The sequence below is a fragment of the Nyctereutes procyonoides genome, unplaced genomic scaffold, assembly GCF_905146905.1.
Source record: "Nyctereutes procyonoides isolate TBG_1078 unplaced genomic scaffold, NYPRO_anot_genome, whole genome shotgun sequence".
Classification (NCBI taxonomy): Eukaryota; Metazoa; Chordata; class Mammalia; order Carnivora; family Canidae; genus Nyctereutes; species Nyctereutes procyonoides.
In genome coordinates, this window is record NW_026575041.1 from 11,754,162 (window position 1) to 11,769,352 (window position 15,191).

Here is a 15,191-nt window from a genome sequence, read left to right on the forward strand (position 1 = left end):
GAGAACCTCTGATGAATCTGCAGACTCTGTTTGCAGGAATCATCTTTTCTGTCATACGCTATGGTGCTATGTGTTAGTTGGAGGTTGGGGAGTTAAAAAAGCAACTGAGAGAAGGCTAAGAAAAAGATACATTAAGTGAAGGAACATCCTGGGAGATTTCTAGTTGCAGGAGAAGGCAGTACCTGTTGGTGGAGTCTATAGGAATATGAGAGAGATTTGTGGATAAACAAATGGCTAAGCAATACAAATTCTAGAGTCATATAAAGTTTTGTGTAAGTTTCCTTCCTAATAGTTCGGTAAAACTTAGAATATGCCAATCAAATTAATTAAACAAAATTTAATGCAACATATTTGGAGAAACCCTATATGTGGCAATACAGAATATCACTAAGGATGAACTGATGATGGATGGATGGGCAGATGGATGAAGGATGCCGCATGAAAAAGCTAGGATAGGGAAGAGGAAAAGCATTATATATTTGAACTGTCTCTTGAACTATCCATATTCCCAGTTTTATTTTTTTTTTGATTAATAGTAATTGCTTACACTTTTATTTTTATTTATTTTTATTTTTTTAATAATGAATTTATTTTTTATTGGTGTTCAATTTTCCAACATACAGAATAACACCCGGTGCTCATCCCACCAAGTGCCCCCCTCAGTGCCCGCCACCCAGTCACTCCCACCCCCCACCTTCCTCCTCTTCCACCACCCCTAGTTCGTTTCCCAGAGTTAGGAGTATTCCATGTTCTGTCTCCCTTTCTGATATTTCCTACCCATTTCTTCTCCTTTACCCTCTATTCCCATTCACTATTATTTATATTCCCCAAATGAATGAGACCATATAATGTTTGTCCTTCTCCAATTGACTTATTTCACTCAGCATAATACCCTCCAGTTCCATCCACATCGAAGCAAATGGTGGGTATTTGTGCTTACACTTTTAAAGCTCTTTTATATCTATCTTTCAATTGTGATACATGAATAAAACAATTAACAAAACTAATGAGCTAGAAATGAAAGTGAAATTATGTATATAAAAAACCCTGAGGTTCCATAAGAATTTTTCCAGCCTCTTTTGATCATAATAATCTAATTGGATTAGATTTCTTGGGCTATTTAAACCATCAGACATCGTGAGCTACTACAGTAAATTCAAAGAATTAAGAAACTTACTAGGTGTTTAGCTGTCTAGCTAGCCTCAGCTTTAATAGCGCATAAGTTTTAAGATATTGAACTGCTTTCAGTTCAATATTTTAACTGATATGTAGAATGTAGAACTACAGATGTAGATGTTGTAGTCCCACCCATATCAGGCTCCCTGCATGGAGCCTGCTTCTCCCTCTGCCAGTGTCTCTGCCTCTCTCTCTCTGAATAAATAAATAAAATCTTTTTAAAAATGTACAATAAATCGTTAATCTTGAAAGCCCCAACCAGCAACAAGTGTTTCTACTTGAATTAAACTTAAAACCATTATTAAAGGTTTCAAATTCTCTTAAACACAGAGAGCAATTTCCACCAATAGAGATTGGTGTAGATGTTGAGTGAGCTTCAGTTCCTCCATCTGTAAAGCTGGATAAGGTGATCTTTAAGAATTCTTCCAACTCTCAATTTCCATTTCTCAATTATTTTAGTTAAATCACACAGAATGCACCAAATGATTCAGATTGTACATTCATTTCTTCTTAAAGAATGCAAAAAACACAATGCAGTATTAGTGACAAAAATCTTCAAATAATGGAATTTATACTTTTCAACTACTTGAGGAGTTATGTCTTTTAGCTAGGATTCAGTAACTGGAGAGTTCTTTTGAAAATATTTTACTCATCCTAACTTTTCCTTTTTAAATGAGAAAATGAAAACCCATAAAGATGAACAGCTAGCATGAGGTCACACAGCTAGAATTAGAGTTGGCACCAATATACTGGTCTTCTCTTCCTAGTCCAGAGTCTTGCACAGTACTTTCCATTCCAAAGCTCATCCTGAATGTTCCCTGATGATGCTGATGCAATTTCTGACCAAGACCTACAGCTGGACTTTATGAATATTGCGTGGGCATTTAAGATGCAGTTATTTGCATTGAGAAAATATCTTAATATGCCACAGCTGCTCATTCATATGCATAAAGTTATGTAGATGTTGATTTAAAGAAAGAAATATAGCTTGCATTGAAAGTAAGCTTCTTGTATATTGTATGTTTTTTCATTTCTGGGAACCTTTAGGTATAGAAATTGTCTACATTTTTTTCAGAGGATAAATTGTGTATTCATTTTAAGTTTTCATCACATCTTTGACCTTATAGAGAAATAGACATGGTGTCCAACTCTGGCTTAAGCCTGTGATTTAATTCAGAATAGTAACTCTGGAAAAGATCAGAGTTTCACATCATTCTGAGAAGAATGAGGGCTTTTCTTTCTGAATTAGCTTCACAATTTAAAAGGAGTAAAAAAGATTACTGAACCGAACTTCTGCTTTAAAATATAATAAGTTACTTAAAGAAATTTTAAAGTGATGCCTTACTGACTTTCTTTTGGTCTGTAAAGTCATCTATCAGGATGAAGTTCAATCTTACCTCATCTTAACTCAGTGCTTCCTTATTCACTTGCAGGAGAGGCCATAATGAAAGGGAATGAAGCCTAAATAGGTTCATTGTTTCACTAGATGAGAAGTTCTAGCAAGATTTATGAATGTGTTTGATAATCTGTATTTAGAGGGGAGGTATAGGCTAGGGAGAGGTGAATGACACATGAACTTCTTAGATCCCCTGTAGCCTCACCTGTCTTTAGTAAAACCACCGAGGGATGACCAATCGTTAACACATGCCAGAAATCAAACCTAGTGATGCTGCCTTATGTGACATCGCCCTGTACTTTAGGCAGAGGGACTCCAACCCAGAGTGACAAGCCACAATTTTTGCAGGGTCCTCAAGGATTCTAGTGTAGCACTTCTCAAACTAATGTACACACAAATAACCTATGGATCTTGATAAAATGTAGACTCTACTTAGGAGGCTGGAGTTGGGGCTTGAGATTGTGCATTTCTATCAGCTAATTGGTATCTATGCTGCTGGTTCAAAAACCATACTTGGTAGACCAAGACTTTCGAATAATTCCTTTCTTCCCCTACCTTCTGGCATGCCTTACTCCCTGATTTCCTTGAGATCTCTACTGAAATATGAAGTCATTAACTAGGCCTTCTCTGCCCACCATATATTTTTATGTTATCACTTTTACCTTTCTTCCTATTTATTTATATTACCTATCATCATCTAGCAAATTTAGTATTTATTTGAGAGGGACTTTTGTTTCACTGCTTTATCATCTCCTGAGAACATTGAGTGGGGCATAGTAAGTGTTCAGTAAAACTATCCATTACCTGAATACATGTATAAATGAATACATGTATAAATGGAGTTGTGGCCAATCTGCCACAACTCCATAAACCAGACCAAATTTATAAGTCTCCAGGCAATAATTAACTCTGTCCATCAGGCTTTTCTTTCAAGGAACTCAAGTAGTCTGTTAAAAGATAAAAGATGTATTGTACGGAAGTATTAAATAACTATATTGTACATGAGAAACTAATAATACACTGTATGTTAACTAATGGGAATTTGAATAAAATTTTTTTAAAGGGACAAAATCAGACCCCTCCCACTGTCTACTCAAGTTCCCGCTTGCTGATAGGAACCCCCATTGACCTCTTCTTCTCTACTTGCAGGCCCTTCTGAAGCCTTTGCAATATCCAAAACAATGCTCCAAGTAGTCAGATTACAGCTAAGAGGATATTAGTGATTGTTATAGGAATATCTTGGCAATTAAATGTCTCTATTTTGTGCTTTATCAAACAATTTATATTATTCACTTCATTCTCATAGTACTATCTTGTACTTTGTGATTTCAACATTAGTCAGTGATCTCATAGTAAATATAGGTATTATTACATATTGAGAAGGCAGCAAATGCTATAAAGGTTTGCCCCAGTCTGATACAGAGAGAAATGCTGTGTTAGACTCTTTTGGACAAATGCATAATTTGGTTATAATCAATGATTTTTTAAGGTTTATTTATTTGTTTGAGAGAGAGAGAGAGAGAGAGAGAGAGAGAGAATGAGTGGGAGAGGCAGAAAGGGAGAGAATCTCCAGCAGACTGAGAATGGAGTCTGGTGTGGGGGCCTGATCTCATGATCCTGAGATCATGACCTCAACTGACTGAGCCAAGAGTGACACACTCAACTGACTAAGCCACCCAGGCACCCCAATGACTTTTTAAAATTCATCAATGGTGTTAAAGTTGAATTTTGTAACTTTAAAAAAATGTTAGAAGTTTAATCATCTTTGTGTTATATTACAGAATAATAGCTGTAGATTTTCCTCAATGCAGGAGAAAAGATGTTTATTCACTAGGGTCACTTTTTTTTGTAATAAAAAAAGGTACCACCTAAAAACTTCATCAACACTAAATATCCAGTCTGGGGATTCATTTACCATTTTCTGCATCTAATATCAAAACTCCAGGCAATTCATTTAATATTCATTCAGCAAATACTTCTTAAACACTTACTATTATTTGCCAACACACCGAAGATATTATACTGCACTTCTAAAACAAATGGAGATCCATTCAATAACTCTTTAATAAATATAGTCAAATTCATGTTAAGCAAATTCTCATAGGACATAAAATGTGTGATAAATGAGTTCTTGCCCTCTAGAAGCATACTTGAGTGGGGAAATGTGCAAATCATGTTAAGGGACACACAAACTATCTGAATACAGGTCTGGAGAGCTCAGAGAAAGAATAAATCAACACTTACTTAACAGATAAAAGATGGCATCATAGTGGAATTGACATCTGTAGGTCCTCAAAATGGGATCCCACTAAGAAAATGGAATTCCAGGGAGAAGAACTCACATAAGCAAAGGCCCAGAAACATGACTGTTCAGGACCAAATGTTGAGGAGCAGAAAGCAGTCCTATGTAGCAGTGGGAGGATAAAAAAGGATGATGCTGGTGAGTGATGATGGTGGAGTTAGTGGGAAGGGAGCATGGAGGTTGGCTGGGACCATGTTGTGAAGGGCATGGAGTTTGTGCACAGGCACCTTGAGGTCATATCTTTCAGAACAGTAATTCTGAAAATGATGAGGAAGATGGCTGGAGAGGGATAGGAAAGGGATATATATATATCCCTATTAGACTTTTTTTTTACAATAATTAACTTCCCATATTGCTTAAGTAGAGTTATTTCTTAAGTGTCAGATACATGACCCCCTTAAAAAAAAGAAATAGAGAAAATAACTTCATTATTCTCTTCCTATTATCAATACAAATACACATTAGTTTCCAAGTAGCTGTGATAGAAAGTAGATTATTCATGGTATAAATGAATCAGAATCATAGCACCAGAAAGAAACATTGTTTGCATGTTACTCTTCACATTTGGCTTTAATTCTACTACCTGGAACTAGACATTGAATACAATTTGATGATGGACAGAGTAATTTAGACAACTGGGGCCAAGATCATTTTAGGCAGAAGTGAGTATAACAACTTTGGCCTTACTTTGTACAGTGAAACTTGGCAAGGAAGACATTTATTGTTATATTATGTTAATTCTAAATAATTTATAATTATTCCAAAAATGTGCTAAGTCTTATGAAAGACACAGTTGGAAACTGTTTTCATATTTTGCAATACACATTTGTTTAGCACTTTTTTTCTTTGAGTCAAAAATGAAAATATTCAAGTAGTAAAACTGAATCAGCCCTCCAATTTTCAATTATTTTCAAGTGGAAACTCAAGTGCTAAAGAGTGGTAAATTATATTCACTAGTTCAGGAACTCTTAGAAATACCAATAATATGTACGCCACTAAAAACTGAATTATTAGTGAACAAAATATAGGTTTTGTGCCTGCACACACAGAGCTCACAATCTTTTTTAGTTTAGCAAGATATTTTTTTTCTCCCTGCTTTTCAGAATAGAAATTTCACCCACTTTTATAAGTCTAGCTCCATTTCCCCATTTCCATGAAGTACTCTTGTACTGTTCTGATTCCTGCCTGCATGGTTTATCCCTTCTCTGACAGTCCATAATTTTCAGAGATGGTGTCATTATTATGCAATTTTGGTCCTATGTCATCAGGAAATGATCTCTATTAAATGTATCTAAGTCTTCTCTTCTCAATTAGATTTAAAAAATTCCTTAAAGACAAAGACTTACAATGTGGTTAAGCACCAAATTTTCTGAATATCTAGTAATATTAAGGAAGGAATCTAGTATATTCCGGATAAAAGCACTCGAATGTAACTTAACTTATTTCCTGGAAGCCTGGTTCTTGATCACACCAAAAGAGATGTCAATAAAATTTGTCTTAGCACAGACACCTCACAATACTGGTGCAAATGAAGGGGCTCTGATAAGAATTTCCTAATGACTCTTACTTTTCACTTGTTGTTTTCAAGATAAATTGCTCATTATTTCTTAAATATGTGGTATAGTTCAAATGTCCCTAAATGATCTAAACAACAACCCAATCAGTTTTCCATTTCAAACAATAGTTAAATTAAGGCTCAGTTATACATTAAATTTACAAAGGGAGAAAGATGATTGCTTGATGTTACATTACCACATTTCCAACTGATTTAACGCTGTGACAAATTAGAATAGACTATTAAAATAGGAAGTTCTATGAATCCTATCTGTACTTTGGCATTTTGAAATAAGCTGCTTGTTTTCATTTACAGATTTCTTTAGAAGCACTTTGAAAATCTATTTACATGATTTTTAGGATGTGTTTTGAACAGGCATCTTCACAAAGTATAGCAGAGTATCCAAACTAAGTATACTGTTAAAAGGAAACAAAAGCTGTAGGAAGCTGAAGATGAAGATTTATGTGATAGGACTATGACATGCTTGTTCTCTCATATAACCCTTATGAGTTTAAAATCACTCTGTTCAAGGTCATTTGAATGGCTATCTTTACTAGAAAGGGCTTCTAATTGGTGTAACTGGTGTTTGAGATGAAATTTTTCAAAAATAGGAAAACAGCCTGGGATATTTATGCCATGTGCCAGATTATGGTGAAAGGCATGCACTTTGAGACTGAATGAAAACAGCTACAAAGAATATGGAAAAATCCCATGGAAAAGTTCTTATTCTATATGAAGTAGAATTTGCTCATCAAATTATGCTAACCCAGATGTTTTTATTTTCTGTTTTACAATGGATACTTTGGGGGCCAATTTATTCCTATTAGAAGACATGTCTACTAATTTTTAAGAATAGAAAGACTCAAAACTGTCTGGGAAGAACATTTTCCCCCGGTGCTGTCATCATTCATCTTTGACAACACAAATCCCTTCTTTCCCAGATCTCTGGCCATACTGGGTGAGGCCAATAGGAGAAGGTATTTAATACATTTTCTTAATAACTCAATTGCAAATTCTAATTCTAAAGGCATGCAAAATAAATATAACATTCCAAAGACATATGGCAGAGTGTTTTATTTTCACGTGAAATATGTAGTTGGCCACCATTACGGTAAAATCTAAGATGCCACAGCCAAGACACAAACCTCAGCCTTCTAAAGAAAAACAGACCAACTGACATTAAGAAAGAATCACTTTACAAGGTCAAAGAAACTCTTCATACCCTTACGCAAAAAGGCTCTCCCTTAATGGCATCTTGTACTTTCATGTTTATCTGTTTAATAGTCCTGTCTGCTAGCCATGTGGACCAAGGGTAATTAACTACATTTCTTAAAGACAGAAACCACATTCCTCTGCTTTATGTAAAAAGTCTAGCCCACTGTAGCGTGCTTAACTGCATTTCATTAGCAAAAGGGAGTAATCTACATACAAATTTGCAGAAAAATCAACTACATAACAGGTAATGTCCAGGTTGTCTCATTGAACCTTATTCTGATCATAGAAACAGATGTTGAAACACACCAAAGAGTAGGGTATGACTAATGCAATTTAGGATATCTTATCAAGTCTCAGTTGGTTAATTCGATTTATGATACCTCACCAAGTTTCAGAGTTTACAAGAATATATTACAAATACTATAGCAGAAAGAACGAGAAAAAAAATCCACATCACGGACAACCAAAAACCATGTTAGTGTTAAGAAGAGTTAATGCCACAAAGAGAGAATATGGTCCACTGATCATGTCTGTTTCTCTCTCTCCTTCCTGCTTCTGAAGGGATTCAGGACATCCACCCTCCCCCACCAAATGTGCCACTTTGGCATGTGGATTTTGACCTGAAGGCAATCTCAAAACCCTACAGGCTCAAGAGAAACTTTTGCCCCTCCTATAAATACACAGAAGAATCTCACTCGGGGGTCTTTCCCAGAACAAGGGTTATTAGCAGAGATAAATTTTATCTGAGTGACCCATCTGTACGGCAAGGCAAACATCTCATTACCAAACATCTGTTCTTCTTATGGCTCTGTGAGCGCACTCCTTTCCTCCGAAGCCCCAGACCCCTGCCTGCTTCTTAGTTCAAGATGACATATCTACCTTATTTTGCCTGTCTTTGTGGATTCCCCATACATCTGCTATGAAATCTGATTTTCTCCTATTAATCTGTCTCATGTCAATTTGATGCTTAGTCCACATTAATTCTTTTGATAGTATCCATTGCTGACCAAATATGTATACCAGATTAGAACGTAAATAAAAAAGCTGACTCTAGGTTTCATATTTTTTTTCAAATTCATTTTTCAAACAAGACTTTCTAACTGATGTTTTCCTTGGAAGATTAAGGGTAATGAAGCTTCATGTTCTTTGAACATGGGGCACCCATTTTTCAGGATAGTTAAAATCTTTTTTCAGGATAGTTAAGAAAAACCCTAATTGGTGGAGATTGGTTAATACAGGTGATCAGAAATGTGGGTGCGCATTCACAAAAAAATATATGGGGACATTGTAAGCCTGGGTTCTCACTGACCTTCAGGTTGATATTGTGCTATAATGGTCACCGTCTGTCCAGCCCCCTTCAGTGCAGCGGCAGCCTGTTCATGCGATGCTCCACGGAGGTCAATGCCATTCACCTGAAAGAGGAAGCCAGAGAATTTTGGTATTTTGAAAGGCATATTACTCTGATAGAAGAAAAACGTTTCTCCAACCTGAGAAGCTGTCAAAGATTATGTCACCTGCCCCAAAACCCCTCCTGTCCTACCAAGGCATTTGAGTGTTACTTAGAAAGTTTCAGGCTCTTGACAATGTTCAGTTAGCAAAGACATGAAATTTCATCTTGTGGCATTTATAGCATGTCTGCCTGGGCTGAAACTGTGTCTATGCATGTCTACAATAATTTTAGTGTGTGCATTTAATATGTCTCTGTGAGTTTCCTAGATTTCTGGGGTGGATATGAGCCTTCAAAATTAGAAGAAAAACAGGATAATAAGGAGAGACACATGTAATGTACATAGATGAGTATGTGCTGACAGATTAATATATTCAGATGAGGTTCTGAGTAGACTGTATGAAATGCGGCTGGCTACCCGCCAAATCCCTCTTCTTGGTCATGTGCCTGGTCCTGTCATCCTGAGCTTGGTTAGACAGCCCTGAGCCTTGTTCCAAAATAAACTTGACTGCCCCATTTCTCACGTACAATTCCAGAATGAATTCTGACAAAATGAAATAAAGAATGCCTGGAGTTTATGTTGCTGTTGCTAACTCCCATTTTGGGGCTGATGCCAAAAGAGAAACAGAACATCTAAAAAACAAGCATAAAACTCTGCTGAGAGGGAAAAATCATTCTGAAGTCAAATTTAATGAGAAGTAAAAGCTAAAATCTTTCTCAAATCAATTTAGTCTAAGTCAACATAACATAATTACTGAGTGCTTTCCAATGACAGGGCTCTGTTTCTGCCCCAGGAGAGGGACCATGGGTGGAAAACAAAGGTGAACAAGGCAAGCCCTTAAGAAGCTTTTCTGCTTCCACTGAACACATAGTAATTCCACTTTTCTAACCTACATAGACCTAGTTTTTTGCAGTTGAAACCAGAAATCTGCTTCCTTTTATTACAGAGAGGTTGGCTACCATGGATGAAAAATTAAAAATAACAACAACTTGACCAAACACATGTAAAATATAAAATTTTATTTTGCCTTTTATTGATCCTCTTAGACAATGACACTGGATGGTGGATAGTGAGTTGCCCCTGTTTCCCTGTCAGGCCTGGAATATATGTAATCTTTAATTCCACATCCTAGTCTTCTCATAATAACTTTGTGAAAGTCTCCTTATCTACTTTTATAATTTTCCATGCCTCTTCACTGGCTTTCTATTCTGGTGAACTCCTTACTGAAATCATTGATGACATGGTAACATCAAGAAGTCCCCTGAGCTGGGTGTGGCCTAACTGTGCCACTCACCAGCTGAATGACTGTGCTTTTGCCTCCTAAGACTCAATACTCTTCTGCCTCAGAGGGAAGTGACTGGGAGGCTCTTTGAGTCTAAAGACGCTTTGAACTACCGAATTCCGGATTCACTTGAACTACAGAATTCCGGATTCACTTGTTAGTAGATGACAGTCATTTCAGAGACTGTCTAGGCACGGATGAGTCATGATATGACTCAGACAGCTGGAAGAGACAGGAAAAGTAATTAGATGTAGGCTCTTGCCTGCAGGAAGCTAAATGCACAAACTCTGTGGGCCAAATAATCTCTTCTCTTGTCAAACAATTAGGGTTAATATCTTATTAAAAAATAATATATGATCATGGTAAATGAATTCTAATGTTTTAGAAAGGTATCTAAGGAAAAGTAAAAAAATCCCCTCATCATCTTTACTCTCAGAAGCACCCAATGTTAGCAGTTTTTTGTGTATACTTTTTAGAAATCTACTATATGTGTATGTATGCACATAACTTTATTTCTGTTTCTTTATATATTTTAATATATCACCACATCTTTATTTAAGTGAGTAGGATCATATATATATATTTTTTTTCTTTCTATAACTTGTTTCTGTTTTGCTTTTCATTTAACAATATATCTTGGACACTTTCCATATCAGCTCATACCATTTTACCTTTTTAACAGGAACCCAGGAGTCCATGGTATTGATAGACCAGCATTTTTTGCAATAGGATTCCTACCATTGTAAGGTTGTAAGGTTGTGTCCAGCTTTTTGTTATTACAAACACTTAGGAAGGTGTTTCTGAAGGGCAAATTCCCTAGAAAGATACTTTCTAAGTCAAAGGGTACATGTATTACTCGATTCTTTTAATTTGCTCTTGTATGTTTTTAACATAATTATTTATTCACGAAACAACCAGACACTCATAAAGGAATAAGCAAAAAGAAAAAGGCCAGAATCTTCTTGCCCAAATAATGTATTGATATAAAAAATAAAATTAATGTATGTACATAATGCACATACATGAAAATTAAAGCAATATGAAAGGCATAAAAATAAAATGATCCCCCTAATTCTTATTATTCTAAGGATAAACATTTTGATGGCTTCTTATATATACTACCAATTATTTTTGTTATGAACATAAGCAGGTTATCAAGTTAAAACTTTAAAATTTTGTACAAATAAGATATTATAGGTATATTTTTTCATACTTTTATCTTTTCCACTTACTAATATATCTTAGAGAACTTTCTTCATTCATATATTTCTATACAGTGTCTCATCCCTTTTGATAGCTATGTTCTATTATGCAACATAAATTTATTTTAACAGTGTAGCTTTGATGGCCCCTTCGATTGTTACAGTATTTTGCTATTCTAAACAATGCTGCAATAAATACCATGTAATATTAAGTTGTTGGGTAAAGGGTATGAAGTGTTAAATTTTGATGCTATTGCCAAGTTGTCTCCAAAAATGTATATTCCCACAAATAAAATATGATTGACTTTCCTCAGTCTTGTAGAAATTGCATATACTGCAATATTTGACCTTTGCTATTCTGATATGTACACAAATATATTTTTCACTTTTACCTTTCTAAGAATTATGAAGTTAAGCATCTTTTTATATGTTTGCTAATTATTTGCATTTCTTTTTGCATAAAATGGCAATTTTCTTATTTCACCTATTTTTTATTTGAATAGTTTTTAAAAATATTTATTTATTTATGAGAGAGAGAGTCGGGAGAAAGGGCAGAGGGACAAGGAGAGAAACAGAGTCCCTTTGCTGAGCGTGAAGCCCAATGCAAGGCTTGGTTCCAGGACTGTGAGATCACGACCTGAGCCAAAATCAAGAATTGGATGCTTAACTGACTGTGCCACCCAGGTGTCCCTGTTTAGTTTGTTCTTTTAAATATTTATCTGCCTATTAAGAATATTAGTGTTTCATCTCAGATAACTATTGCAAATATTCTTATTAGTTTGGTATTTGTATTTTGTATTATTGTATTGTAACTGTTAACTTTTTCCTGGTATGCTATTTCTTGCCATACAGAAGTTTAAAATGTTTGATACAATTACATTTATCCCTTTTTTTTCCATTTTAGCTTTTGAGTTTTATATCTAGCCCTCTCCAATATACTTAACAAACTACCCATATTTTCTTCTAGTACAACCAGAGTTTAATTTTTAGCCACTCAATCTTTGATCTACTGGAAGACAGTTTAGTGGTTTTTTTTAAAAAAGATCTATTAATTTATTTATTCATGAGAGACAGAGACAGAGAGAGAGAGAGAGAGAGAGAGAGAGAGAGAGGCAGAGACACAAGCAGAGGGAGAAACAGGCTCCAAGTAGGGAGCTCAACATGGGACTCGATTCTGGTCTCCAGGATCACTCCCTGGGCTGAAGGTGGCGCTAAACCCCTGAGCCACCTGGGCTACCCCCAGTTTAGTGTTTGATATGAGAACCAGCTGAACAACCACACTTTCTCAGACCTTTCCTTTATAGCATCAAATTTCTACATAAAATCTTTTAATATTCTAACATTCCTCTGAAATTTTCTCAATGCACTAAGAGGAACATTGAAAAGTGGGAAGGAACAGAAGATTTGGAATCAGAGGGTTTGAATTCTGAGTTGACTAGTTATATCTAAATAACTTGGGAAAGTCAATTAACTTCTTCAAATCTCAGCGTTCTCACCTATGAAATGGGCATAATATCTACCTCTCTATCAGGACTGTTGCATAAAATAAATGAGAAAATATCTGTAAAGCCCTTAACATAGACCTTGGTACAAACAGGCATTCAGCCAAAAGTATCTATTATTGCTGTATTTTTTTCAGAGCTGTGATTACAAGTGATGAAATAAAATCTAATGGAAATTAGTTAATACAAAATATAACATATGAGTGCCCTTTTTTTATGAACACAGAATTTCAGTACTGGAATGAAGTATGAAATGACCTTAGAAACTTGTTCATCCAGCAGTTAGACATTAGAACATTAAAGTCATTCTCATAGGAGAAGGGACCTGCCCAAAGTCATATCAGAGTTAGCATAGTGTTGGACCAGCCTTGGTCTTTTCTCGTCCAGCTGAGACTTCTTCCCACTATAGCAGATGCTATAGCTTTGGGCAGGCTAGAGAAATTCTATCTATTGCTGTATATGTATACACCTTTCACTGAATCATACAAAGAAAATAAATTCTATTTGTTATGACATCCTTTTCATAACCATGTTGGTAATCAATAGAGATTTTAGCACTTCTAGTTGATTCAAGTAGTTGTAGATTTTATTCAGATGCTAATGTAAAGATGAACAGTGCACCATGTCCAGAGTTAATCTTTCCTCTGTTTTTAAAAGATGAATATTATGTTGGCTACCTTAACCACTAGGTCTCCTGGCCTGGGGAGGAGTAAATGACTCTATATTTTCCAGAGTAATACTCCAGAGTATAGAGTAAATGACTCTATATTTTCCAGAAAATTATATCTATTTTTTAGTATTCTAAAAAGAATGATATCAAAATCAGAGAATTTCAGAAATGAGGAGAGCCCGTTTGCATGTATGTATGCCTTTAAGCCAATTCAGCCACATTACATATTCTTATATTCTTGTCTCCCATCCTGTTGACCTTTTTATTTCTTTAATTTAGGCATATCTATATCTTTGCACATGCTATTTTCTCTATCTGGAACATAATTTTTCATCTCTTCTTCATCTGGAAAACTTCTCTCAGTTCTTAAAGATTCAGTCTGAATGGACTACAGATTGTGCTTACTTGTGAACTCCTCATGGTAGGAGTTCATCCTATTGGAACTTGTGTCCCGAGCATAGCACCTGGCCAATAGTAGGTGCACAATAACTAATGAGTGAACAAATAAGTGAACGGGTGGAAAATATATTCACATTACATTATTCCAGGCAAATGGTCATCTAAGCTTGATGTGACACTGGCTTTACTCTGATGTACTCACTGTCCTTCACAGAAATCCATTCCACTTGGGGTCAGCTCTCATGATTAAAAAAAAAAAAAGTTCTTTGTGTTGAATCTAAATCATGTTCCTGGAATGTTCTACCTCTTGGTTCTACCCCCTTCTTCCAAGGGCTCACAAAACATTTCTTCTTTCTTAGTATTTTTTTCTTTTATATGATTCTCTTTCTAACATTTGAGGATAGATTTCTCATTTCTAGGTCAAAGGACCTCACTTCCTTCCTCATCTTTCCATATCATTCTTACCAAATGGCCACTTGCCTCAGCTTACATACTTCTAGTGACAGGGAACTCTTCCTTTCCTTAGTATGTCCATTCCATTTTGGGGTGGCTCTTATGAGTGTTATTTCTAGAATCTTGATTTTATTTAATATCTGATCAGAGACTCAGCGAAATGCATGTGAGGTGAAGTATGACAATGGGGATATCCACTAATGGCTATTAACCTTTTTATTTTTTTTAAATATTTTATTTATTTATTCATGAGAGATACATAGAGAGAGAAATAGGCAGAGACACAGGCAGAGGGAGAAGCAGGCTCCATGCAGGGAGCCTGATGTGGGACTTGATCCCGGGTCTCCAGGATCACGCCCTGGGCTGAAGGCAGGCGCTAAACTGCTAAGCCACGCTGGCTGCTTAGGCTATTAACCTTTAATGTATACCCATTATAGTATCTACAGGTAAACACAGTGCTGATACAGGTTTTGTTTTTAAAAACTAACCATTTTAGTTATTTCTTTTTCCAATTTAAGAGAGGAAGTGAACGTGAATGGCATATAGGTATTTTAAAGCAATTCACCATTCAATAACTAAAAAAAAATGTAA

The 15,191-nt window shown here is 35.7% G+C and overlaps 1 protein-coding gene across 12 annotated transcripts in view; it reads right to left on the minus strand.

Moving 5' to 3' along the window:
- DLG2 (discs large MAGUK scaffold protein 2) overlaps positions 1-15,191 on the minus strand; it is an 885,772-nt gene that overhangs the window by 297,962 nt on the left and 572,619 nt on the right. For all 12 annotated transcript variants that reach the window (XM_055320441.1, XM_055320437.1, XM_055320439.1 and 9 more), the window contains one exon: positions 8,954-9,056. In XM_055320441.1, coding sequence (XP_055176416.1) covers positions 8,954-9,056 — 103 coding nt within the window. The remainder of the gene's footprint in view (positions 1-8,953; positions 9,057-15,191) is intronic.